Source organism: Lissotriton helveticus, chromosome 10 (assembly GCF_964261635.1).
Source record: "Lissotriton helveticus chromosome 10, aLisHel1.1, whole genome shotgun sequence".
NCBI classification, from domain to species: Eukaryota; Metazoa; Chordata; class Amphibia; order Caudata; family Salamandridae; genus Lissotriton; species Lissotriton helveticus.
In genome coordinates this window covers 867385432-867412615 of record NC_136071.1, presented here as the reverse complement: position 1 = coordinate 867412615, position 27184 = coordinate 867385432, and the positions used below count along the sequence as shown (strand labels likewise).

Below are 27184 nucleotides of genomic sequence, written 5' to 3'. Positions count from 1 at the left end.
AGGCAAGCATGGAAATTTCCAACTGTCATATTTGTTGATTGTGTTTCAGCCCTTTATGGTTAGTGGGTTATTATCAGGACATTCATTATTCGAGTAGCAGGGAGCCATGTACTGCCACAAACATATAACATGTAATTAAAATTAACTTGGAGGCAACTTGATTTCTTAACCAACCCAATGTCTAACATTTCATGAATCTGAATTCACTTATTTAATTCTAGATTAGTACCTTCACACATTTCTTGGGTTACCAACTCATCCTGATTTAAGTTCATATTTCAATTACCGGTGATGTTCCTCACTTAATCACCTATCTCACCCTTGTGATCATGCAGTATTTCTAACCTATTTTCTCTCATTTTTCAGATTCAGTCTGTTAATATTAACTCAGTGTTAGACCTGGCATCCTTGGCGTGGTTTTCCCTGTATTTTTGCCTCTGCCTCCTGTATTTTTGGAGTGTGCTGTATTCCGTTTTTGCTGGTCTAGATGCTTTGGGCACATTGCAACTGCTGATCAGTTCCAAAGTTCAAGTGCACCCTCTGTAAATTGTGAATATGAATTGGAGTTTCCGTGATTGCTTACTAATAAATTCCTAGTGCAGTGCACTGTGTGTGCCCAGGGCCTGTAAGTCAAATGCTGCTAGTGGGTATGCAGCACTGATTGTGCCACCCACCCAAGCAGCCTTGCATAGGGTTCTCATACCTGGTACTGCAGTGTCTGTGTGCAGTCTCTACTGCCATGTCGACCACCCACTTGCCAGGCCTTGCCTTCCCATTTCTTACATGTGAGTCACCTCTAAGGTAGGCTCAAGGTACCTCTTTGGGCAGGGTGCAGTGTATGTGAAAGGTAGGACATGTCCTGATGTGCGTAACATGTGCTGCAACTGAACTACAGTGAATTTCGTTTTTCACTATTGAAAAGCTATCTGCCCCATAGGATAGAATGGGGGTTTATTTATAACATCTTATAAATATAACTTCTCATTGGGACAAGAAAGGAAGGTAAAGTTTACTAAGTCTGAACTCAGAATATAAAGATGCATCTTTTAGTAAGGACGATTTTTACATTCTGTGTTTGAAAGTACCACTTTTAGAATTTGGTATTTTCTTGCTTAGCTATTCTGTTTGCCTCTGCTGGGATGTGTTGACCGTTTGGCTGTGGAGTGGCAGGGGCTGAGGAAATGCATTCACTGTAACAGTCACTGGGGGGGGTGCGGTGTGTCCTGCCTTTCCTGGATGAGCCAGGGTTGGCGTAATGGACCTGTGCTGCATTTAGAGCAGGGGGAGGAGATTTCTTTCACCTGAATGGGTCTGGCCTGCTTTATACAATGCTGTCTCCACCTCCTGATGGGAAGCTGGACCAGAGAGGACAGAACTGGTTTTGACTTAGCACAGAGCCTCTCTGCCTCAAGAGAACAAAGATAAACTGAATATAAATATTGGGACCCAGACCCCAGAACTTTAGAATACTTCTGGACCCAAGGCGAAGAGCTGGGAAAGCTGAAGGAGAAGTAATCCCCCTTTGCTCTGTGTTGTTTGGGATTGGCCTGCAGTGGCTGTTTCTGCCAAGGAGAGGACAAATGCTTTGCTGTGTGCTGTGAATCCTGCTGGAAGAAGATTTCCAAGAGCTTGAAGTAGAGTTTGCCTCCTGTCCTGAAGTCTCAGGGACACAAATACTTCAAAACCAACTCCCCTGAACTTTCTTGCTGGGAGTTCTGACCTGCCAAGAGGTGACTGTTGCCGAGTTGGGCCTCTGAAGGTTGTTCCTGCCGTTGGGAGCTGAAAAAGAGATGCAACTACGAGAAGTGTGATGCATTCTCACCTGTTTCCGATGCATCACCGCCATGCGGGAAGAATTTCCATGCATTAGCATCATGCTGCTGAAGAAACCGACGCAGCACCTGCTCTCAGCTGGAGTAATCGCATGCACCAATCTATGAAGTCCGAGATCACTGCACCATTTCCGACGCAGGCCCTGCTGTGCGGCTGCAAGATCCAATGCATCATGGGACTGCGGCAGGAGAGCCCAATGCAGTGCCGTTGCCGCATTGAGAACTGATGCATCCCTGATCCCCCATGCATTGCACCGTGGCACTGAGTTTAAAAAACGCTGGGGCTGCAGTAAGAAACCAATGCATCACCTACCCGCACAGTAAGAAACCTATGCATCACCTCCCCTGCGTGGTGGTGAGGAACTGACGCATCACCTCCCCTGAAGTAAGGAACCGATGCACCACCTTCCCTGGGCATAAGGAACCGAAGCAGCACCATTCCTGCGGCTCTTTTTGGTTTATGGTTGTGACGCATCCAAGCCACTTTGTGTTAAAGTGTCGCATCTATAGTTTACTATGGACAGAACTGGTTTGACATTCTAAGAAGTACACCTTGATTACTGTATTGTGGGTTTTTGTTATTTTGGTCTTGTTTGGTTCAGATAAAGATTACTTATTTTTCTAAACTGGTGTGGTGTCCATTTGGAGTGTTTTCACTGCGTTACTCTATGTGTGCACAAATGCTTTACACACAGCTTCTGAGATAAGCGTATCTGCTTGTGCCAGCTACAAAGGGGGGTGAGCTGGGGTTATTTTAGAAGTGTATCTCCCTTACCCTGAGTAGGAAGAAGGGTCCTTATTTGAACAAGGGTGCAAACCATTGCCAACTAGAGATCCCTCTTTCTAACACCCAGTAAGTAGCCGACTTTCCTTTTGCCACACACACTTTGCTTTCACATTAATTTAAATGACATGTTACTTTCTATTTTTGACAGATTTGCCTCCCTGCTTCTTCAATACTTAATGCCCTGATGATGACCCACTAATCATAAATAGGCGAATCACCATTGAAGAATACAAATTACACGTGACCCATCCCAGTCTGCAATTCTTTTTACATACCATGCCATCTCTGATTAGACCTAGCCATATGTAAACCAGCCTTGGCTACCCCATTAGCAGACCAACACAGAGGCAAAGCAGTTAGTGTGGGATGGTCGTGCCTTAAATTGAATGTCACACTGGCTGCACTTAACATATTTGCAAAAATCTAGCAAGGAGAGGATTTTAAAAAAACCTGATAGGAAATATGATTTCATGTCCTTCCTGGCATATCTGTGTTAGTGGCATCATCCACTGCCTGAGACTCTGGTTGACTATTGTGTGCTAAGGATGCTCAATAGAGGCCGCATCCAGTGCTTCGGCTCTGTTAGTAGTATTAGTCACAGGGATAGTCTTAGATATGCCAGATGTGGGATCATTCTGGTCTGTGTCTGGATTCCTGGCAATTATAATACCATGTAGTGTCAACATCAGTGCTTCAAAAAAAATGAAGAAACATCCAATTTTAGAGAATGTAGATGTTTCAGCTCAATGGAGAGATTGTTTCAGAGCTTTCATAAAGACAATGGTGGGAGATTAAAGCACCATCTTCAAACCGACTTTTAGATCAAATTGTCTTTGGAATTAATATTTTTCAGATAAGATGAAAATGCACATATTAGTGTTTGATTAAACAACTAAATATTTCCTTCAATACTTAGAATTCTTTGAAGGTGCGCATTAAAGCACAAAATTAAATAGTTGACCAAGTGATAGATTTTGATTATTTAGGAGTGAAAAATGTTTCTTCGTCACAGCAGATTAAAAAGAGTGTGCTAAAGTTACAGCAGGAGTGTATGGCTATTTCCAAAATGTATTAGAATACAAAGTCCAAATGTCTCTCGCCAGCCCTTGAATTATATAACGTTATGGCTAAGGAGAAGGCCCTGTATGGATTGGAGTTGTGGGGACATGTAAAGGAAACAAGGCTAGCCATGGTCGCAAATGAATGAATTCAGTTTAAGTCTTCCACTGAGCGCTCCTTTCGAACCTCAATTATTCGACTTGTGTGTGTTTCCGATCTCTATAACTATCAAGTTTTGACCTCTGGTGTATTGGCAAAGACTGTGGTGCATAGCGGAATTTGATCCACAGAGGCCAACCCTCAGGGAAATATTGCGCACAAAGGGCTATACAAGAATTCCTTGGCTAGTGTACGTTAAAAACCTGCTCTGTAGCTTAAGACCTAGCTGCTCTCTGGGAATCTCCTGCTGAAGCTCATCTGGTGCCTAAATGTGTCATCAAAGAAACACTAAAGGCCTTCCTGTGTGAAGAAAAGCTTCAAAAATATAAAACGGGAAGTCTGACAGATAGATTTTAGACCACAAATGTAACCCATTATTTGAACAGTTTTTTGTTAAAACTATGTACCTCCGGCAAAGCATATGTATGTTAAATTTAGAAATGAGATTCTGGCAATTAATATTTTTTATATTGGATGGGGAGAGATAAGTTGTTCCAGCACTCTATGCCCTTCTTGTAGATCTGAGTCTGCAATGCTTCATCAATTACTTTTCTTTTGCATTGCCTATCCAGACCCAAGCAAGAGCTGTATTAAGCCAGTCTGTACCCTTTTAGGGATCAGACAATGTGAAACAGCACTGAGAATCCTAAGAACTAAGGGCCATATGTATCAAGCTAATTAGCATTCGCAAAGGCCGAAATTCTGCGAATTTCGGCCTTTGCGAATGCTAATTAGCAAAATGGTATGTATGTAACATTTTTGATGCAAAATAAGGAATCGCAAAAATTGCTATTCCTTATTTTGCGATTGCACTTAAGGAATCGCAAATTTTGCGATTCCTTAAATGCAATGTATCAAAGAAAAAATATTCAAAAAATGCCCATAAGGATTCACAAATTACCACCAACTTCTAGTTGGTGGTAAATTGCGAATTCTTTTAAAAAAGCTTTTTTCCTAAAAACCAAAGGTGCCATATGACGCTCATACATGCCCTTAGGGCATGTATGTGCGCCATATGTCCCCAAATGTCATTTTCAGGGGTGCAGCAGGGTGTTCTTGAGACACCCCTGCACCCTTGAAAAAATTCCTAATTAGCGATTAGCTAATTGCTAATCGCAAATTGCCCCTTCATTCCTATGGGCTTCCTGGCCCATAGAAATGAATGGGTAATTTGCGATTAGCAATTTGCTAATCGCAAATTAGGAATGGTAAGGAATCGCTATAAAAAAGCGATTTTGTACATACATACCGTTTTGCATTTCCTAAATAGCGATTCCTTAAAATTCGCTATTTAGGAAATGCAAAATAGTTTGATGATACATATGGCCCTAAGGGCCATATGTTTCAAGCAAAATTGCATTCGCAAACGGCGAAATTCGCAGAATTTCGCCGTTTGCAAATGCAATTTTGTCAAATGGTATGTATTAAGGCAAAATAAGGAATCGCAAAATTTGCGATTCCTTATTTTGCGATTGCATTTAAGGAATCGCAAATTTTGCGATTCCTTAAATGCAATGTAAGAAGCACCAAAAAAGTGCAATTTGGCCTTAAGGAATCGCAAATTACCATCAACTTCAAGATGCACTTTTTTGCATTTTTCAAAGTGCAATGTGAAGCCCATACATGCCCTAAGCGCCACATGTGCACCCATGCTTATTTCAGGGGTGGATCAGGGTGTCCTTTTGACACCCCTGTACCCTTGAAATTATTCTCAATTTGCGATTTTCAAATTGTGAATCGCAAATTGAGAATAACTTCCCATTCATTCCTATGGTCCTCCTGGCCCATAGAAATGATTGGGAAAGTATTCCTTAATTGCGATTCACAATTTGCTAATCGCAATTAAGGAATATTAAGAAATTGCTAAAAAATTGCGATTTATTTACATACATCCCTATTTGCAATTCTCAAATAGCGACTTCTAAAAAATCGCTATTTGAGAATCGCAAATCAGGATGTTGATACATATGGCCCTAACACTGATGATGTAATTATTATGTGCATCGCAAACTTTATATCTACTGTATATGAATTATACATAAGAAAATTGTTTACCACAGTTGAGAGCAACCCCGATGTTGCATAATGACGTTCCTGTACTTACAATTGAACCCCTTTTATGTGCAACATTTTAAACTGAATTTTGTAATGAATTGTCCATATGTATCATTGAACTCTTTCTATGTGCAATATTCTAGATTGAATCCTTGTATACCAGTGTGATAAGAGGATTAGTTGTTGCTAAGTATTATAATTGATTTAAAATGTGTTATATTCGGATTGTAATGATTTGAACTGTTTTATATAATTGTGTGTGTTTTAAGGATGTTGCATCTGAAATAAACAAATTGAATTGAAGTATTCGATTAAAAAAGACAACATGTATAAAAAAGTTAATCATTAAAATGTTTCACTGGACTATATAAAATCCTTGCACTTGAAGTGTATCCCAAAAGTTTAGATTGTCATTTAATTATGACAAAACAAATATGGCAAACTGCATACACAAAGGTGCTCAGAAATGCAAACAAACTTCACAAAAGTTACCCTGGACTTACCTTTGGTGTCTGGGTCTAGGCAACAAGGCAATCCTCAAAGAAAATAGTTGAGGCTCTTCGCCTAAGTAACCAATTAAATATTAGAACTAAAAAATGTTAACGTTCTGATACATCCCAGGCAAGTCTAGTTATCAAGATGAAAATGTGATTAGAAAAACGTCACAAAATATAGGATCGCGAAGAGAGGGAATGAGAAATTGAATGAAGCGCATCATTTTCAGGACAAATTTCACCAATAATTTATATGAGCAGCTAAATGGAAAGAATATATAGATTTAGCACTCAAATGTTGCTTTTTATGAAATTTCACTTGAGGACAGGAGTACATTCATATGTTCACTACAGAGCATCTACTCTAGCAGAAGCCTTTCGAGCAGGACTAAAGTAAGTTACCCTGGTTGGTGCCTTTACAGTAATGAGAATTGGACAACGGACCCAAGACGCTTTGGCTTTCCTGTATGTATTTTCCTTGTTGTGTTAAGGGTTCACCTCAGTGACTCTAGCCAGTTAACTAAGAATAACTTGGAAACAAAGATAAAGGCATTTTACCAAGGATTTGTTATTGCTTTCCAAATGTTATTAGGCAGTTCCTGTTATGTAAGTGTTCCTCAAAGTACAAGCAATATCCCAGTGACCTTGATGAAATAATTGACAGGCTCACCCTGAACTGCACCCTTGTTGGGAGCCAGCCACTCTAGACAACAAAAAGATTCCAGGTTCTTTAGTAATTCATGCCCCCCCTCGTGTGCAAAGTATCTTCCCTGGATAAGCGAGCCAATGACATTTCAACTTCAATTAGAGTATTTCTTCTTGTAATAACACTCAGTTATGACGCGAAACAAACAAAATCACTGTAACAGACTGACACAGGAGTTATAATACATTTCCAACAACAAACTTCATTTTGATAAATGCCTTACTCCTGAAGAATAAAATGGGTTTTATTGACTTGGCTTATGAACTAAATACTTCTTTATGTCATGTGTTTTCATTACAAGCTCACACTATGACATTGTTTTCATGTCTGTGTTTCAAAGGTACTTGAAAAACATTGAATCAGCTTTGGCCTGTGGGGATACAGTTCTTATTGAAAATCTAGATGAAAATGTGGATCCAGTCCTAGACCACCTTCTTGGAAGAAATACAATTAAGCGTGGAAGGTAAATATCTGCAAAAGCGTATGCATATACCCCAGTACCACATTCTAACAAGCATTAAAAATGCCAGTAGGCCTGGTTTTAAAGGACTGTTGTATGGTAATGTGAAGCATTATAAGTAAATAGAATGAAATGAAATAGATATGTATTTGTGTGGAAGCAAAGAACTGTAGAATAATATTGGCGTAGGATAAAAAAAGCCTGGTGACTGCCTCACTGTGAAGTCAAACATAAAACTCCATCTTGGTTAATACCATGAATTTTTTAGGTCTTGTTTGACAGTGCAGCTGTCACCTGACTATTTAATCTACACCAATTACACCTATATTATTCTTTGGCTCTTTGCTACCCAGTTGCATGCTCTCTACTTGTAATACTTCACATTATCATACAACATTCTTGTAAAGCCAGACCGATTGGCATTGCCATTGCTTCTTTAGAAAGTGTGCGCTATTTGGATGCATAACCTGTTATAAAGACAGTGCTATTTATTAAATCCCCTCTCACATTCCTTTGTTTTTACTATGCTGTGAGATAACATGCTGTTGGATTTACATTTGCTTGTTCTCAAAGTAAAAATTTGCATTCAACAAGGCTTACTTAAAAAAATTCAACAAAAATACTGGCCTTTTGTGAAAAGCATCTACTATGCAGTAATTTTCTGTGATGCTTTTTAAGTTCACTAACCTGATGTTCTCATTTGTATAATGCTCTTTTAGGGAACAGCTTCTCGGTTTATGCAATTTGTACAGTTAAGCTGTACTGCTCACAGCTTCCATATTAATATATACCAAGCTGGCGATTCATTGTTTTTCCTTTCTAGGGCAGCTGGAGCAAACCACACACAGACAAATTCGCCCAAATATAACCATACACTTCCTCTCACAAAGTCCTATCTGTTGGTTTTGCCAAGCTTTCTTTACATTCTGCTAAGGGGAGAAGCTATTGAATAATTTCTTTAACAAGCTTTTTAGACTGCCCGTTTATAAAGCAGATTTTATTTATTTTATTTTACTTATTTATTTACTTTATTTTACCTAATGAGAGCAAAATAATTTTATGAATAATACTTCGGTCATCGTTTTACAGCGAGCTATGTTGCAGTGACATAATGTAAAATGGTGCCCTCCACCTGCATAATGTGATAAGGGGTCCTGAGTCTCCCATATTACACAGATATTCTTTGACCCTGGACTTAATGGGGCCCAAATGAAGTGTTTGGCCCCCTGGAGGTTTGCGGGCCCTCCTGCACTGCCAGGGTCTGCGTTACACCCCTGCTAGTTTGGTGTGAAATGTTTTAGTTTGCTTGCGTTTGGACATATTCCAAGTACTTGGTTGATTTTGTCATTTTGGAGGACTTTGTTTGGACAAGCACTATTTGAAGCTTCTTAAGAGGGTTACAGAACACCAAGAGCCTAATTACGATGTTGATGGTCTGGAATGACCGACCATAGGTCAACAGTTCTAACTGCCGGATTTGGATGTGACTGCCCTATGGGCAGTCGGAAACATCAATTCCTCAATGGCAGCTTTTTGGGTGGGCGGGAAAGGCCCGCAGCACAAGCTGCTATTGGGAAATGGATGTTTTCAAACTTCCCTGCACTGTGTGGCAAGCACCATGCAATGTTTAGCCTCCCAGGTCCCATAGCGGAGGGCCAGTAGGAAGGGGGGCCCCAAAATTCACTTTTGGATGTCCTTTCCATGTCCGAAAGGCCAAGATGAAAAGACTGTCAGAAAGTGCCATCATAACCCATCATTAGGGTATTATGATGGCTTCTGATGCTCCTTGAGGCTGTCAGAAGCTCTTTGGAATCCCCTGCTGGTTTCACTCTGACTGCCGTCATCCTAATAAGCTGGTCAGACTAAAACCTACGATGTCGGTCAGAAAGCCTCCTACAGCTGGTCGGAGGATTTTCACCCAACATCGTAATCGGGCCCCAAGTGTTTACCTGTTTCTTTCATTTGCACATCACGAACTACATTGCAGGTCATTGACTTTAGCCATCTTTTACCATGCTTTGAGGAATGTCCACACTTTGAGGCGGAGGCTTATTTATTATAGGTTGTTAAGAGAGCTGCAATAACGCCACCATTTTTTACATTTGTTTGCTAAGACCTGCACCATATTTACACCTAACAGGGCCTGATTTAGATTTCGGCATACAGGTTACTCCAACAAAACGGGGACAGATATCCCATTTGCTGAAATATACATCTCACATCTGAATGAGCATATTTTTAGGAGAGGGGTATTCCGTTAGATGATTACTCTGTGACAGAATTATCCGGACCACCAATTAAAAAAAAATGCTTAATGGAGAAATGTTGTTTTACTTGTGCACCAAGCCCTACATTGACTGCCCTGACTTGCAACTACAGCTCACCAATAATATGAAGGAATAACCAACAGTGGCAACTACTATATTGAATACCCAATCAGGCGTCACAGTCATTAGGATCATCATCATAACCAATATCTTAACTGGTGTTCAGTAAAATGATTTGCTGAAAAGCAAATCAGACAAAATCCACCTTTTTTCAAGTTAGTCTTTAGGACAACATGTGGAAGAAAACTACACTAAATCTGCTCTGTGAATGAACTATGTGTATTGATAGTTCAAACACTCAAATATTTGTGGTTGTCTGTGACTCCTTAAATGGTAAAACTATATTCCTCTATGTGTTGGCTGCCAACAGGGATTCCCGCTTTGTGCCTGAAGCCAATCATAATGACCCCAACATATGAGCCCTTTCAAACAATTTGGGTTGTGCCATTTGTTAAGACCCTTATCGTCGAGTACTGACAGACAAATAAACAGTTCATCCATAAACCACTCACACATGACATGGGAAAGCCATGATATGTCAGTACATTAGCTACTTTTCTGGCACCAGTAGGTGAATGCAAGTAACTAAGAAACGTGGATTTGCACCGTGATCTGCATTTGTGTTTTGTGAATAAAGAAGCAACCACTGTGTCATAATCTTCATACTGACCGGCTGAAATCCAGCCTGCTGTTCCCTTCCTGCATGGAACATACAGACCTGTACAATGCCATTCGATGTTGCAACTGATTGCACTGCACATTCCCGTTGTGAAAGAATCTGCTCTGACCCCAAGAGTTCATTTCACAGAATATGTGGCAGCTTGCGTTCTAAGTTAGGTCTCACACCCCTCAGGAGAATGTGGAAAGCAGAGAGATTTGTCAGGTTCAGAGAGTGCAACGTCTTAAAACCTGGAACATCCATTGCATCCACCACGCCTTCCTGGATTTTGTTGGTGTTTGTTTCCTACTGCTATTGCATCTGTATGTCTGCAGGTGTGGGGCAGATACTCACATAATATGCATGCCATTTGATTTGAAACAATGAAGATCATGAATTGAGACTGACACAATCACTTATTTCTCCTGAGGCACAGCCGGGAGCAGCGTCCTACGCATTCTTTTTAACTTGTTTACTTGTGTGTTTTAAAACTTGTAACTCCACTTACCCCTGGGCTATTCACTACTCCTTGGCACTCACACCCCCCGCACAGCGGAGCTATCGCTGCAGCGGGCGAGGTGTTTGAACCTTATTGCCGCCATTCGCTGCGAGACGCAAGCCACGCCCACTTGCGCAGGCCACGCCCCCTTCACCAGGATCATACTTAAGCGCTGAAAACAAGCGCCGGCTCACAATCACCTATTTCTCCTGAGGCACAGCCGGGAGCAGCGTCCTACGCATTCTTTTTAACTTGTGTGTTTTAAAACTTGTAACTCCACTTACCCCTGGGCTATTCACTACTCCTTGGCACTCACACCCCCCGCACAGCGGAGCTATCGCTGCAGCGGGCGAGGTGTTTGAACCTTATTGCCGCCATTCGCCGCGAGACGCAAGCCACGCCCACTTGTGCAGGCCACGCCCCCTTCGCCAGGGTCATACTTAAGCGCTGAAAACAAGCGCCGGCTCACAATCACTTATTTCTCCTGAGGCACAGACGGGAGCAGCGTCCTACGCATTCTTTTTAACTTGTTTACTTGTGTGTTTTAAAACTTGTAACTCCACTTACCCCTGGGCTATTCACTACTCCTTGGCACTCACCCCCCCCGCACAGCGGAGCTATCGCTGCAGCGGGCGAGGTGTTTGAACCTTATTGCCGCCATTCGCCGCAATACGCAAGCCACGCCCACTTGCGCAGGCCACGCCCCCTTCCAACCCTCCTTTTCACTGGTATATAACATGTGTCCCTACCGGAAGCGCAGCGGACGAGTGCAGCGGACGCGACGATTGCGCGCCGAAGGCGCGCCTAAGGCAAGCCCGTCTGCGCCCGTCCGCGGCCGGCCGGGGCTTGGGGCCTGTCACTCTGCCCAATTCATATCCTTTTCCCCTAGGGACCTGATCGCTTTACACACTCTCTGGCCGCTGGAATCCACTAGCTACTTAAACCTACAACAACTAGGCATCTTCCAGGCCCGCAGTACTTTTCCAGAGTTCAGGACCCTCCCGTCCTCCCTCACCCCCGAGCACATAGTCACCCCCTCTCCTCCTAAACCCTTGTCCGCTCAGGCACCTGCTAATATGGAATTAGCAATCACATACCTGAACACCCGGTCGTTAGTCAGCCACCAACTTGACATATGCCACCTCCTGGACTCGGACCGACCCGACATTCTACTCTTAACGGAGACCTGGCTGAATGAGGATTCCCCCCTGACATTTTGGCAGCCATCCCACCGGGGTATTATATTCTTCAAGCCAACCGGCCAGCTGGGAAAACTGGTGGTGGCGTAGCCGCCATTATCAAACTCTCCCTCAGGTTCACCTCCCTTTCCCTACTTTCCATTCCCCAGGTCGATTGCTTGGCAATCAGATTCGAATCCTCGGTGTCCCCCCTCACCTGCGTCCTGGTATACCGCCCCCCCCCAGCCCATGCCCAACTTCCCTTCGCTTTTTGGCGATCTACTTTCTCAGCTCACAATTAATAACTCCAAACTCCTAGTCCTGGGAGATTTTAACTACTGGCCGTCAGACGTACACGAAAGCTCCCACTCCTTGGCTTTCACCGACCTGTTAAGTGGGCTCAATGGCCTTCAACACGTCCACACGGCCACTCATTCCAAGGGCCACATCCTAGATCAGGTGTGGACCTACAATCTTGAAATCAAGTAACTTGCGATCTCACCCTGTCACTGGTCGGACCACTTCTTAATCTCTTTTCTTCTCCTGGTCCCCCCACCGCCCCCCCGTAGCCGAGTCCCTAGCCTCCTGGCCCGTAATTGGAACAAATCAGACCTCGATCTATTTCTTACCTTTTTAACATCTGCGATTCCACCCAGCCCCGGCTCTATAGACTCCCAGGAAGCTGCACTTGTCAAATGGCTAGAGTCCGCTAGCGACAAGGTCGCCCCCCTTAAGTTAATTAGAACTAAGCGTCCCCATGACGCACACCGATGGTTCTCAGATAGCCTTAAATCTTTAAAACTGGGACTCCGCCAAGCCAGGCGTCACTGGCGTAGAAACTATGACCCCTCAGAAAAACTACAATTCTTAAAACTATCTGGAGAATACAAACAGGCTATTCCAGTCGCCAAAACTGCTTACTTCTCTACAAAAATTCTTAATTCTGCGCAAAAATCATAAGAAATCTTTGCCATTGTGGAGGAGCTCTCACACCCGGACAGGGTGACCTTCAAACCCCTCCCATCTCACGCACTATGTGATTCCCTTAACCAATTCTTCACAGATAAAATCATCAAAATTAAAAACAGTATTTCCTCTGGATCTCCGGCGATGCCCCTTACAGAGGGTACTCCCTACCTTAATACCCACTCCCTGACCCAGCTTCCCCCCATACTTGAAGGAGATTTTCTCTCTCTGCTCAATAGAGTCTCATCTGGTTCCCCCACGGATTGCTGCCCTCCTGCGATTTTCTGTGCTGCCTTTTCGGCTTGCCCTGCCCCCCCGCTGGCCCTCCTGAACAATTCTCTTCTGCTCGGTGAGGTCCCAAGCCAGTTTAAAAATGCTGAGGTGGTTCCCATACTAAAAAAAACCAACACTGACCCCGCGGTCATGGGTAACTTCCGTCCTATCTCCCTTCTCCCTTACCTTAGTAAGGTACTTGAAACACATGTAACTAGCGTCCTCAGTTCTTTTATCGAAGATTCCAGTTTCCTAGACTCCCAGCAAGCCGGGTTCAGACCTGCCCATTCGACGGAGGCGGTCATCCTCTCGGTCATGGAGGAACTCCGTAGAGGCGCCGACTCTAACCTTAGTCAAGCCCTGATTCTCCTGGATCTGTCGGCGGCCTTTGACACGGTCGACCACACCATCTTGGTCGACCGTGTCAAGGAGGCGGGCATCAGTGAGACGGCCCTTAGTTGGGTCCGCTCCTTCCTGACGAACCGCCACCAATCTGTCCGACTCTCCCAGTTTTCGGCTGACAGGATGAAGCTCACCTGCGGCGGCCCGCAAGGCTCGTCCCTGTCACCACTCCTATTTAATTTGTACCTTACCCCCCTGATCCGCTCCCTCCGGGGAAGGAATGTCACTGCATTTAACTATGCAGATGACATTCAGCTTGTCTTCAACCTTGATTCCTCGGACGAAGCGGTCAAAGACTTTCAGTCCACCCTTTGCCACATCAGTAATTGGATGAGTGCTCACCATCTTAAACTTAACCCCGACAAGACAGAGCTTGTTCTTGTCGGAGGCCCATCCAATCCCTGGAACCCCACCTTCTGGCCCCTTTCCCTCGGCTCCTCCCCGTGCCCCGCTGACAAGGTGTAAAGCTTGGGAGTTTACATTTCCCATGATCTCTCTATGAAACATCAGGTCAGTGCCACTGTGTCCTCCTGTTTTTTCCAGCTTAGGAAGATCCGGAAAATAGCTCATTTCTTGACCACCGAAGTCCTCACTTTGGCACTGCTGGCATTAGTCATCTCCCGGATCGACTATGCCAACGTCCTGTATGCAGGCATCCCACAATATCAAATTAAAAGACTACAGCTGATACAGAATCAGGCAGCCCGCCTGATCTACCGTCAATCCAAACACCACCATGTCCGCCCCCTGCTTAAAGCCCTCCACTGGCTCCCTGTATCATAGCGTTGCAAGTTCAAACTAGGCTGTTTGACCTACAAATCTCTGGCCGGCATCGGCCGTTCCTTTATCTCCTCTCTCCTGCACCCCTACGTTCCCTCCAGGCACCTCCGATCCTCTCACCATGCGCTCCTTCAGACGCCTAGGTTCAGGCGCAAAAAACACGAAGGTCTCAGATTCTCTTTCCTGGCTCCTTCACTCTGGAATTCACTTCCGCGGAAACTCAGACTTTCTTCCTCCTACCCTCACTTTAGGTCCCTCCTTAAAACGCACCTCTTCCGTAGCATCTACACATAAGCACTCTCCACTTTCCCTTCATGCCTCTTCTTTAAATAAGTGAACAGCGCCAAGAAACCGTCCGCTGTAAGCCGCGCTTTATAAGAATTTTTTACATTACATTACAAGTTCTCAATCCATGGCAAACCATCACTGCAGTCACAACGTAGTAGGCCTGATGCTTCTTGCACAATGAACTTGTAGGACAGACCAGGGTGCCTCATCGCTGCAGGGCCATATGGAGAAGCCCCATGAATAAAGATGAGAACCACATATGCAGCCAGCCGGGAAACGGCCACTACAACGCGGCCGTTTCCACGGAAACATTAACCACGCATGCATTACAATGCATGCGTGGTTACCACAAAAGCCTTTACCACGCATACCTTAACTACGAGGTACGTAGCAAAGGCATGTGTGGTAAAGGCTAACATTAAAAAAGGGGGCTTGGGGGGGTCTCCCCCCCCCCAAAAAAAAGAAACTCACCTAAAGTCATTTGGCGTCGTTTAAGAGGAAACGGAAATAAACCCGTTTCCTCTTAACGACGTACGACGTCATCACGAACAAAGAGGGGAAAAGGTTATTCGTTGAAATAGCATTCCGTTGTAACGCATGCGTGGTAAAGGCATGCGTTGCAACGGAATTCGTTGTAATGATATACAACCCAGCCAGCCACCCACCAACCAGCATTCATTGAACATCACGCTACTTTTACAGCTTACCTGCACATCAGGAAAATCTTCAGGGATTGGGTGAAGCCCCCCAGTGCTACAGGTTAGCATAAGCGTTGTTCAGGATAGGGCACCCTAGAAGAAATAATCATATGACAACCCATGCTTCAGCCCAGACTTGATGAATCATTTCAGCTCAGTGAGAATGAGAGCAGCAACCCTGAAGCGTGCCACACATGCTATATGCTTTCTTCTGTGTGAAAGATATAGCTATTTCCCAGTTGACACTATATTTCATGCATGGCTTTGCAGAAGCTTTATGCTGAAGTACTTTTTGCTGGAGAGCGTGCATTTTTATGTCTGAGTATAGGAATGTCCTTTTCATCATGTCCTTTTCATCGTGGACATGTTTGCCTCGTTTCATAACTTTTACTCTCTGGCACACATAGTGGCCATGGTCCCCATCCCCTTCCGTTGGCTGTCACCAGCTGAACCTGCAATAAGTGAATGCTATTCTCCAAAAAAATCACTTTGTTAATACACATTTTCAACGTCAGGTGCCACATTGGTTATGACCTATGGGGGGGAAAGTGTAGGTGGTAGTATATTGGCTGTGCCCCTCAAATAATACAGTGGGTTGTGTGGTAATAGACAATAGTTCAAGAACAATTTACCTATTTATTGCTGATAAAGTTGCCCACCATGTTTAGGGTAAAGATGCTTGCATTGGAGACTGAACAAAGAGGGGGATCATAGAAATCCAGTCATGTAATGCAGGAATACAGTAGAGTAGCATGTGCAAGAGTGATTGATTGCAGAGAGGAGTCTTGAAAGACAGAAATATCCAAAGCATTCCCATCCGCCTGCAAGAACTCTTATTTAGTGCATCTCTCTCCTCGATTGCAAGCCTTTCACATTTACAGATGACCTAAAAAGCACATACAAGGACCATTCAAATATTGTGATTCTAATTGGTTGATGGTGAACTGCATAACAGCTGGTGGTCCTACAGCTTTTCAGATTGTGGATGCACATGTGCAAGACATGTGCCAGATAAGGAAATATAATATTCATTTAATTTATTAGGTTTGCAGGAAACTTATTTTGGCATCTCTATTATCCAAGTGCCCACTGTATGCTTCAGCTGCTCCTACCAATATATGTGCTTTACTGCTGCTGCTACTGCAGTGTCTAAACACGAACAGCTCTCTATCGTTCACATAGAGCAACTAATATTCCTCATGATGAACGAGCATTTCATCCCAGCAGACCAAGCAAAACACCACTTGAAGTAGTGGGACAAAGACAGGTGGACTGTCACAAATAATTTTTGAAAACCTTCCAGTAGGTGAGAGGAGTCGCACACAAACTATTTTGGTGATACTGGCACAGATGGAATGGTTGAGTAGAACACTTTGAGGCAATACTCTAAGACCTGGTGTTGTGCACCAACTTTCTTCTGCTCTTGCACAGTTTGAAGCTGTCATGTGCATGCTAATGTTTAACATCCCTCACACAGATGGGAGGGGCTACACAGAGATGTATTAAAATAGTTTTGCAACACTCTGCCAGGTGGCGTGTCACATGCAGCAATTTAGGGGGACACTGGTGCGGGTAGAGGGGTTGTACACAAAATGTTTTGATAACACAAATGGGAGTTGTTACATACAACAGTTTATGGTAACTCCTCTTGGTGGAGTGTTAGAAATCAGGACCTGTGCAGTGTACCCCCACTTTTTGACCCATTTGAGACCCCTGGATGCTGTTCCTCTGACTCTGCATGTGCCTTAGGCACTGATGGGCAGGTTGAGTGCCAGTCATATGTTGAAAACCCACTGTTACGTTGAGACACACACATGCATTAAGGTACACTATATAATAGGGTGCACTTACAATTGGCATGACCTGCCCTATAAGCCCCTAGTAGACAATAGGGCAAGAGGAATAAAACTACCTATAAGTCCCTAGTATATAACAGAGCATGGCAGTTTAGAGGCCAGCAGCCATTTCCGTACTTGCATGTGTGCACTGCTGAGTGCTTGAGGTCATTTTAAAAGGAGTCCTGTGTTGCAGCACTGCTTTTAAAAGTAAAATGTGCCCAAAATCGACCTTATTGATAGGGCACTTAAAAAGTGTTAATTTACAATAATGTGGCATATTAGGTCTCCCCTAGGTGTCCCAGTGGTGGGTGGTCATGTAATTATAAGGAGGGCCCTTATAAAAGATGTTGTATATACCTTCGGGATAGAGTAAGTATGTGTTCACTTCGCCTGTTGTAGTAAAGTGGCTTTCAAAATCAACGTAGGTGTTAGGAGCACTATGGAGTGAGGACCTACACTATGTTTGCATATTCAGGACCCCTAAAGTCTTCCCTAGGTATCCCAGGAGTGGGGGATCTAGTAACTATAAGCAGGGCCTTGGTAAAATATGTTTTATTTGCCCTGGGGATGGAGAAATTGTACATTTCATTTTCCCCAGTGTAGATACTTAGCCCCATGGTATACATTGCAATAGTGTATGAATGCATAGCTATTGCTAGGAATTACATACAAAATTCCATTCACGGACTTAGGAGACTGGTATTGATAAATCCAAAAATATGCCATTGTTGAATTTCTCCTAAAGAAATATACAGAAAAAAAGTTAGAAGACTTTCTTGTCTGTTAGCCAAAATTCAGCCTGCCTGCCCTCTTCCCTGATTGGTCAGAGTTGACAGGATTAGCCAGACTGGTTTGATGACGTGTGAAGTGGCTCACCCAGGGAGAAGCTATCTGGTGGGGAGAGCTCTGCTACGCTGGAATGCCAGAGCGGGGGGGGGAGGTTGTAAAGCATGAAGCTTCAAAGGGGGATGAGACAGACAGGGAATGTCAGCTCCATCTACCCACCAGCTCCTCTGAACCAGCCACATGGCAGGCTTATCCGAGCAGGGCTCCAGCACAGTTGGCCTGAAACTTTGGCTTTGTACCAGTCAAGCGTGACCAGATATCTCAGAGTGCCGCTAAAGTTTTCTAACTGCTAATAGTGCTAAATCTTTCAAAATTCATATCTCCGGTTTCCTACATTTTATTCTTAAATTTGGTGTTGTTTTAAAGATGAAAATATTTCCTACTTATATAAATCAGTGTTGGATTTTTATTGTTTGTTGTGTCTTAATTATTTAATGAATTTGTATTTTTAAATGATTTACATACCTATCTCCTAAGTTAAGCCTGCCTGCTCGCAGCCAAGCTACCTAAGGTTGAGTATGTGATTAAGTTATTGAGACCGGTTCAAGCCCTAGACTCAGTTAGTGGCCTTATTGCCAGTGTTAGATGCATATTTACTACTACTAATAACCCACTTTCCAACATGGAGGCTAATGCTCAGCAAAACGTTTTGACAGCATTCGCTCAGATGAAAAGAGTACTGCACAACAATGTTTGGCCACACTCTCACTGTAAGATGGAGTCAGGCACAACAATTGTCTGTGACATTTGCACAGTTGGCAGTGATAAGGCTACCAGAGACTTCATTAGCTTTCCCAATACTCTATCAAGACCCATGCCCAATCATAGCGAGGAGAGAACCCAATGATGAAGTATGCCAAATGTGAGTGAAGGTTTTATATCCTTTCACTGACACCATGGAGGTATTTGCTTCCTTCAAGACAGAGGGTCATTTACATTAGACAGCTTAAAACTGAACTGAAAAAATGGTAGAGGGATAAACATTTCATAATGTGCATAGTATATAAGAGAAGATATGTTGCAGCCTCTAAATACACTTCCTCTCTGCCCCAGCTTCAGGTAGTGGGTCTCCAAATAGTGCTACGGGTTGATCAAGACAGAGCTGCTGCCCATTCACTGACATCCCATATTGTGTGAATAATAGTGGCAGAATTGCATTGAGTAATGCCACTTGCAACATAGTATGACTGCTTGGTACAAATGGAATGAAATGTGACAAAATCTTCTGTCCAAGTTAGTTTTCAGAGGACGTGAGGAGGGTGACAACCAGAGGATGAAGGAACTGCAGGGAGCATTCTTCCTTCCTTGTGTTAACACCGCAAGAGGCACTTAAGCCCCTAGTGCGTCAGATGATGTCATTAAGGGTGTAGTGTAGTTCCTATTTTCCCAATAGGCTCTGCGCATTGGAATAATATCTGCAATAGTGTAGACGTAGGACTGTGGTTAACTAGGTCTTCTACTGACGATATTAGACTTAAAGTTATGTGTGCCAGCTAGCTCAGAGTTCACTAGAAACTTTCTCGAATAGGCAAGGAGGAGTTTAACCTCCCTGGATAGACAAGAAGGGATTTAGTTTCTGACAACCATAGAACATGACAACTTTGCTCTCCCCTAATCAAGAGTATATCTCTAGAGTCGTGTGAAAACAAAAGACAACTAGTTTACTCAGTCAGTACGTGCATTCTTAGTTTCACCAGTTTGTAGAGAAATAAGAGATGGGCGTGTTTCAATAAAAAGATGTTATTTATTGATCAGTCTCTTTTCTCATACAAGAGAAATGAATCGCTATTATTGCAATACTTATAGTTAAGTAAAGTGCATACAGTAAAAACAGAATTATAAAATAATACTGTAAAAGCATTTATATGGTTTCTTAGCCATATGATACTTAAAATGGATAAAAGATATACATACAAATATACATTGACTAATCGTTCTCAACTGGTGCTTCTAACTACGCCTACCCCGGTGTACCTGACCTAAGCCTAATACTTGGGCGGGAGTAAATAAGTAGCAGTTTAAGTTGAGATAGTTTTGCCAAGGATCTGACTCAAGAATTCTCTGTAAGGGGTTAGTCAGTTCAGAACCTGGGATTTAGAAGGCTGGAGGGTTGGTATCTCTGTCTCAGGACTCGATATCCCAGTTACCCGCAAGGGCGGCTGGAAACGCCGGAGGCTGGATTTCTCGGCAGGAGAAAAGGCAGTGTCTCTCTCAGCGCGTCAAAAGGGAGGGGCAGCGTCCGTGGGCTTTTCTGCATCAGCTGGGCTCTCCGGCAAGTAGCGCTGCTCCAAGCTCGTCACCACCGTGTCTTAGCTTAGGGCAGCGTTGGTATATTTATACCTGAAAGGTGCAGTGTTTGACGTAAGGATGGACATAAGACGTCAGCAAGAATGTCATAAGGACTGGTCGTTCTTACATTCTTTGCAGGAGTTCTCGAGCGAAATCAAAACAATAGCTGCGGGGGATTTCCCAGGTCTGCTGGAGGTTTGATTTGTTTTGAGAACTCGGTGTGCTTTCTAGGGGGCTGGAGGGATAGTGATTGCTTACTGTGACAGCATGCGCTATGACCTAATCTGAAAACGGGTTTCTGTACCGGTGTATGGACACTAGTGAATTAATAGCCGGACAAGGGTCAGAAATAGGAGTATCAATATAGGTACCTAGATAAACACACTACACCCACTCCACGATTTTATGTACATATTTACTAAACTAAGCAATAGTAAACATAACTAACAGTGCATGTGTATACCGAACCACCCCAAAAATAATTTTTATTTGTTTTGAAAAATGGCGTATGCAAAATGTACGAAATGAGTATAGGTACTGTATGCATTCAAGCAGTATAATCATTCAAAAGGGAGATGCATATTATATATCTGCATGAATGATTTGCGAAATTACACATGAAATGGCTCTTGATACAGAAAAAAAATTGCGAGACCATCTCATCACATATAAACACAATTAATTGCATATAAACTAGAGGTTGAGGTATTTGTAATGTCTCTAGAATTCCTAAGAATAGAAGCTCTGTTCTCTAAGAATAGTTGTACTTTAAGCAGAAGATAAGTGCCAAAAGGGTAAATATTTTGCAATTGGGAAAAAGTTTTCGCTTTTCAGGGGAGAAGAGAAAAAATAGTTCACAGTCACTTTGTTTTCAAAAGACTGAAGGCCAAATTCAGAGTTCAGGGAACGCCGTGTGAAAGATTGTTTTCAAAGTCATTCTCTCTGTTCCGGTGAAAACATCATTTCAGACAGATTCTCGAAAAAACAGTCTACAGCTTCTGGTGAAAGTTCGACTAGGTTGGAAAATGTCGCTATCATGCAGTCATGCGCATGATTGCTTTCAATGATGGTTCGATCAGAACTGCTTACAGAAGGTCGTACCTGGTCGATGCTGCTTTCATCTTGTACTTCACTACCCTTCCATCGTAGTGGTGAAGTTTCCACGAATGCCGTCATCAGGATAGGTAGCCGCTGGGGACAGCACAATGCATGAGCCTTTACTGGACCCAACAAAGTATCTGCATCCAATGGTACTTCTGATTGTAGTGTAAGACAGGTGTCCAACACGCATTCTTCGCCGCATAGCATGCACCTTAATACAGGCATAACACAATTCTGCCAGATGGGTCTGAATGAAAGAAACCAGGTCATATTCAGATCTCGTAGCCGGGCTAAGCCAAGGACTTTAGTTATGCGGTCCCGGTAGCGGATAGCTAGGATCGTTTCTTCCATTGTTGCTGGAGTCTTGTCTGTGACATGGCTTGCCATAACGAAGCAAGAGTAGCAAGAATAAAATGCCTGCTACGAGTCCCAACAGGATTGGAAGCCCGCCAAAGATGGAATGGACGAAATTTGGAAAAACACCCAGGATCGCTTTTAATGGTGTTAAAGCTCCTGAAAAAACTGTCTTAAATACACTTGCGATACCACTTGTATCAGAAATATTTAAGATTTCGTTCAGCATTTCTGCGAAGTGTAGGGGGCAATTTGTTATAACATTGAATGAATCTCTGCCGTTGTCCTTGCAACTTGGAGATCGTACGTTTCTTTTGATGACGTCAACTGGGTTGGCGTCTGTAGGAGCACAGTCTTCATTCTGCTTACAGTATCAATTCGAATAGAAGAGATTTTTAAACTGGGCCATAACCTTCCCTCCCTGTCTGGAGCATCATTCGGGAACAATACTCTTTCACAGCACATGACCCTGGAAGTCACGCTTACAAGATAAGGTTTTCCTGGCAGCAAGCCACAACATCTGTGATCTACAATTAGAATGTAACTCCCGTTCGAAAGTCTTCTAAAGAATGGTTCTATTTGTGTTGCAGGTGTGCCTAACTGGTGACATGAAAGGTTATTCGAAGTCCCTTCACAGGCCCCATGCAAACTAATACCCTGACACAGAAGTATGCCACTTAGTGATTTTTCACAATTATTACCACTAAGAAATACACTCTGTCCGTTATTACTGACACCTGTGTGTGTATAGGGCAAGTTCCATGTGGACTTAATGTATCCTTTCCCCAACCTTTCATACTGGCCTGCCTGTATATATTTTTGGCAGTATTGAAACTGGAAAGTTGTTATCGGAATATTTATTATCCCATGTATTATCCATTCAATGACAGGTCGTTCTGACATTGTCAATGGTAATCTCCCAAGTTTTTCAATGCTCAGAATTGTATAGTCAGCACCCTTTTGTGCCAAACTGATTTGTTTATCAGTAAGGTTAAAGATATTAAATAGTGACGTTGTGTTGATTAAACGCCAAGGCACATAGCCTGAACGCAGATTTTGTAACGTCCAGCCAAGCTGTACAATAGAACGTAATTGAGACTGACCGTGTTGTAACATCAGTAAGTCTTGTTCTATTATATCGATTGCAGAAGATACAATACTGTCCAGTGAATATATTCTGGAAGACAGAGTCATTAACCCATTGTCCACAACAGAAAGTGATTTTTCCAAATTAACACGGTCAATTTCCCGTATTTTTTCTGCTGTCTCAATTTGAGTTACTTTCCAAGCTTCGTTGTAAGCTGCATATATAGAGGCCGCTATGAAACGTTTTTGACGCTGTTTGCGTGGTCCCATGATGAAATCATGCAAGTCAGCACCTTCTTTAAGTAAAGTTAAGTGTTGCTTAATTTCTGACAGTGTGGATGTATGTAGCCATTGAAGGCAGAGTTTCCCCACACTGTAAGTAGTTACAATCCCTGGATGTTGTCTCTGGGAGTATCTTTGGTCTGGCCTGGTCAATGTGAACCCCTGTATTTTGTTCAGGAATCTGTCTTCACAGTTATTTGTGTCTGTGGGCCAGATCAACCATTGTTTCCAATCAGCATGCGTTCTGTTTTGGTTTAAAATATGGGATATGTCTATCTCAACATCCGGAGTGCTATTACTGGTAGGTGTTGGTTTTGGAATAGACGGTTTATTTAAGTCTTTAATTTTGGATAGGCCAAGACAGGATGTTTGTTGAATTGTATCATTCAAAAATATAATTTGTTCTGGGATCATGCAGGCTCTAAATAATGATTCTGTACCTTGCACTTGCCAATCTTTTGTGCCCCAGATCGTTTTCGTTTCAATGTTATTGTTCCAGAAATCAAAACCGAATGTATTCATTTTTTCAAAGAATGAGTCTGAATATATCAATTTTGTGTTTGTAAGCATGGTTTTCACTCCTGTCTTATTTAACAATTTGAAATAAAATGATTCTGCATTACTTGTGTTGAACCCTGAAAAATATGAATATTTATCAAAAAATGCCTTTGAACTGCCTTTTGGTGGATTTGCACAATGTTCCCATTGGTTAAAATTTAAAACATTTCTAGGTTGAGTAGATTCATGCAGATAACGGTTACCATAATGGTTATAACAAAACATTTGATCGTAATTAGATGAACCTTGTAAACAATCATGTTCTGTGAATTTAGCTGACATCACTAGATCAGACATCATATCATTAATACTTTCAAAATCCCAATCATCAGCGAATGTGCTTGGTTTTACAAAGTCACTTAAAGAAATCTTGAATTGATGAGGATACTTCAGGAGCTCAACCGGACCATAGATTTCGTAATCAGTTTTGTCCCATGCTACCCCACCGGGTATAGGATTGGCTGTGAAGTTTACTGAAGAAAGTTCTCTTTTCTCGATGTGTGAAGACTTGTGTGGTTTTAGGACCAAGTTGATGTTCTGACTTGCTGTGTCCATTGTAGCATATTTTCCCTCAATGAAATGTCCCAACCATAGTACCATGATGAGCCAAAGTATGAGGATGAATACTCCTAGTGCCACCCAAAGTTCAATCCATGGAGAAATCAGATAGGTTATTTTTAGTTGATGAAAGAGGTCCTTTGCTTTGTCTTTAAAAGTTTTTGTTGTGGGCTGTTCCTCAGGTTCACTCTGGTCCTCAGAAAAATCATCGAAGTTGATGAAGTAGCCGGATGCTGTTCTGTCAATTGTTTCAATTGCTTCTGGATTCCTTTTTGCTTTAGGTATTTGCTTTGTTTCATTAGCATAGTCTGTGGTTACATCATTGTATAATGGAGTTTCTTGATGTAAAGCTTTGATTTGGGTTTCAAGAGGTTTAAGTTCCATTGCTTTGTTGCATAGTCCTTGTTGAATCACTGTAGGTTTATCAGGTGTGATTAGTCTTTCAGTTCGAACCTCTGTGTTTGTAGCAAACTTTGGTGTTCTACTACTTCTTGGGAGTCCACTTGGCCTACTAATTGTTATCGGCCACATGATTGTGGTTTAACCAGGTCGATGGATACAACTCGGTTCTCCTTTTTACCAGCAAGGGGCGGTAGTACTACTGATCTTGTCCCGTTGACAGACAAGACAGGAACTGCTTTTCTGTAAGAAGGCCCAAATTCCTTCTTCACCACAATCTTCTCTCTGACCAGATCCCCGATTTATGGAATCCAGACAGGCCTTGCTGGGACAGGTGGTTTCTCTTCAGTGGTTATTGGCTGCTGTTTCAACCTTATGTTGCTCAGCTCTTTTCTTGTTTCATTTAAGTCCTGTAAAATAGCCAAACGATCTTTGATATCAAAGCATTTTTCTGAAGTTTGACTATCGAGGTCCTGGATTAACATTCTAGTCCCAAACAATAGTTCGTACGGACTGAGACCTCTCAGAGAATTTCTTGGCAGATTATTAAGACTACGTTGGACACTTATTAAATGTTTGACCCACCCAGCTCCCGAACCTAATACCTTTGCTGTTATAGATTGCTTTATGTCACGTTTTTTTCTTTCCACAATTCCGTTTCCCTCAGGATGAAAGGGACAAGAGTACCGCAATGCAATGCCCATGCTGGTCATGGCCTCCTTATAAGCTCGAGAGCTAAAAGCAGGACCCTGGTCAGAATGTAGCATGCCAATTACGTATGTGCCGATAAAGACTCGCAAATCTTTTATAACAGTTCTGACGTCAGCCGAGAGCTGTGGTCTATATTATAAGTGAAAATAGTCTCTACATGATAATATGACGCATTATTCATACTGGGTATTTTCTGTCGATAGCCTAATCCTTATTGGGTGAAACGCCATGGCAATACACCATCTCGGTCCCCACTGCGATCTCTGTTGCAGTTTGGACAGTTTTTTGCAAATATATGATGTTGCAGGCTCATTCCTGGCCACCAGTATGTTGATTGTAATTCTTCTAGAGAATCCTTAAGTGTAAGGTGTCTAAGACCCTCACCCATATGTGCGTCTGCTATTAACAAGCCTCTCCTGTCCATGTTTGGAATCACTCTATCCCCCACTCCAGGGATTCGAGCAAAAGGAACGGAGGTTGCATCGATTATGTATGTATAATTGAGTGGATACATGATGGGTAGCGCTGAGCAGTCACCTTTTGATGACGTTTTTACCGCCAGCATTGTTTCCCCGTCAATGTATTTTACTGAACGCTTTTTTGTAGCTACGGAAGCCGATTTAGTTGTTTCCGCTGTGGCTGTCTCAGCCAATGAATTCCCTGCAACGTGAACGCCATCACGCTGATGACTCAGTGAGTGTATCACGTGAGTCTTTGGTAGTTCTTTCTTTAAAAGAACTATTTGTTCCCAAAGCGATTTCTGCTTTATTGTGGCACCTGTGTCATCTTTGTACCCGTTTTCAAACCATTTCTGCAAGTCGTTATTGTACGATTTGACGCAGTAATATGAATCGCACACTATTAGTGTCGGGAATTCGCGATCCGCATTATCTAGCGCCATTTTTAACGCTATTATTTCAGTTTGTTGTTCAGAATTATTTTCCACTGAGTGTGTTTTTGAAAACAGAGGTTTTAATTTACCTCCGCGCCACACGTCTTTTGGCGTTATAAGCTTGCTCTCCCCAAACTGAGGGTTGAGCATGTCCGTCTGTATATATTACACAGGCGTACTGTTGTATGGGCAGAATGTCGCCAGGCAGAGGATATTCTCTTTCATATTCTAGATTTTTTAATTTTGTCATTTCTGGATCAAAATAGTATTTCACTCTGTCTGTAGCAAGAGAATTTTCCCATTGTATCCATTTTGGATTTAGTGCCATTGTAGGTAAATTACATGGGCTTGTTAATGCCTCAAAGGCTGATTCTGATGTTCTGACTGTAATCTGTTTGCCGTCAGCTTTGTTTCTTTCTCTTGCTACAGCTGTTTGAACCGCGTGAACAATGTTTTCCTTAATGCTGAATGTTTTTTCAGCTTCTGTGTACAAGTGTGATTTGTATGCTATTGGTACCATTTCTCCCTCATTAGAGGTTAGGTACGTGAATCCGCATCTTCCTGGGATGACTCGAATCACAAGGTTGCGTGTGTTATCGCGTGTTTGCAGTTTTGTTTTAACTAACATGTCTGTTTGTAAAGATCTCAA

The 27184-nt window shown here is 42.7% G+C and overlaps 1 protein-coding gene across 1 annotated transcript in view; it reads left to right on the top strand.

Moving 5' to 3' along the window:
* The window catches only part of DNAH11 (dynein axonemal heavy chain 11), a 3642058-nt gene that overhangs the window by 2837335 nt on the left and 777539 nt on the right, over positions 1 to 27184 (top strand). The window contains exon 66 of the mRNA XM_078663510.1: positions 7433 to 7555. Coding sequence (XP_078519636.1) covers positions 7433 to 7555 — 123 coding nt within the window. The remainder of the gene's footprint in view (positions 1 to 7432; positions 7556 to 27184) is intronic.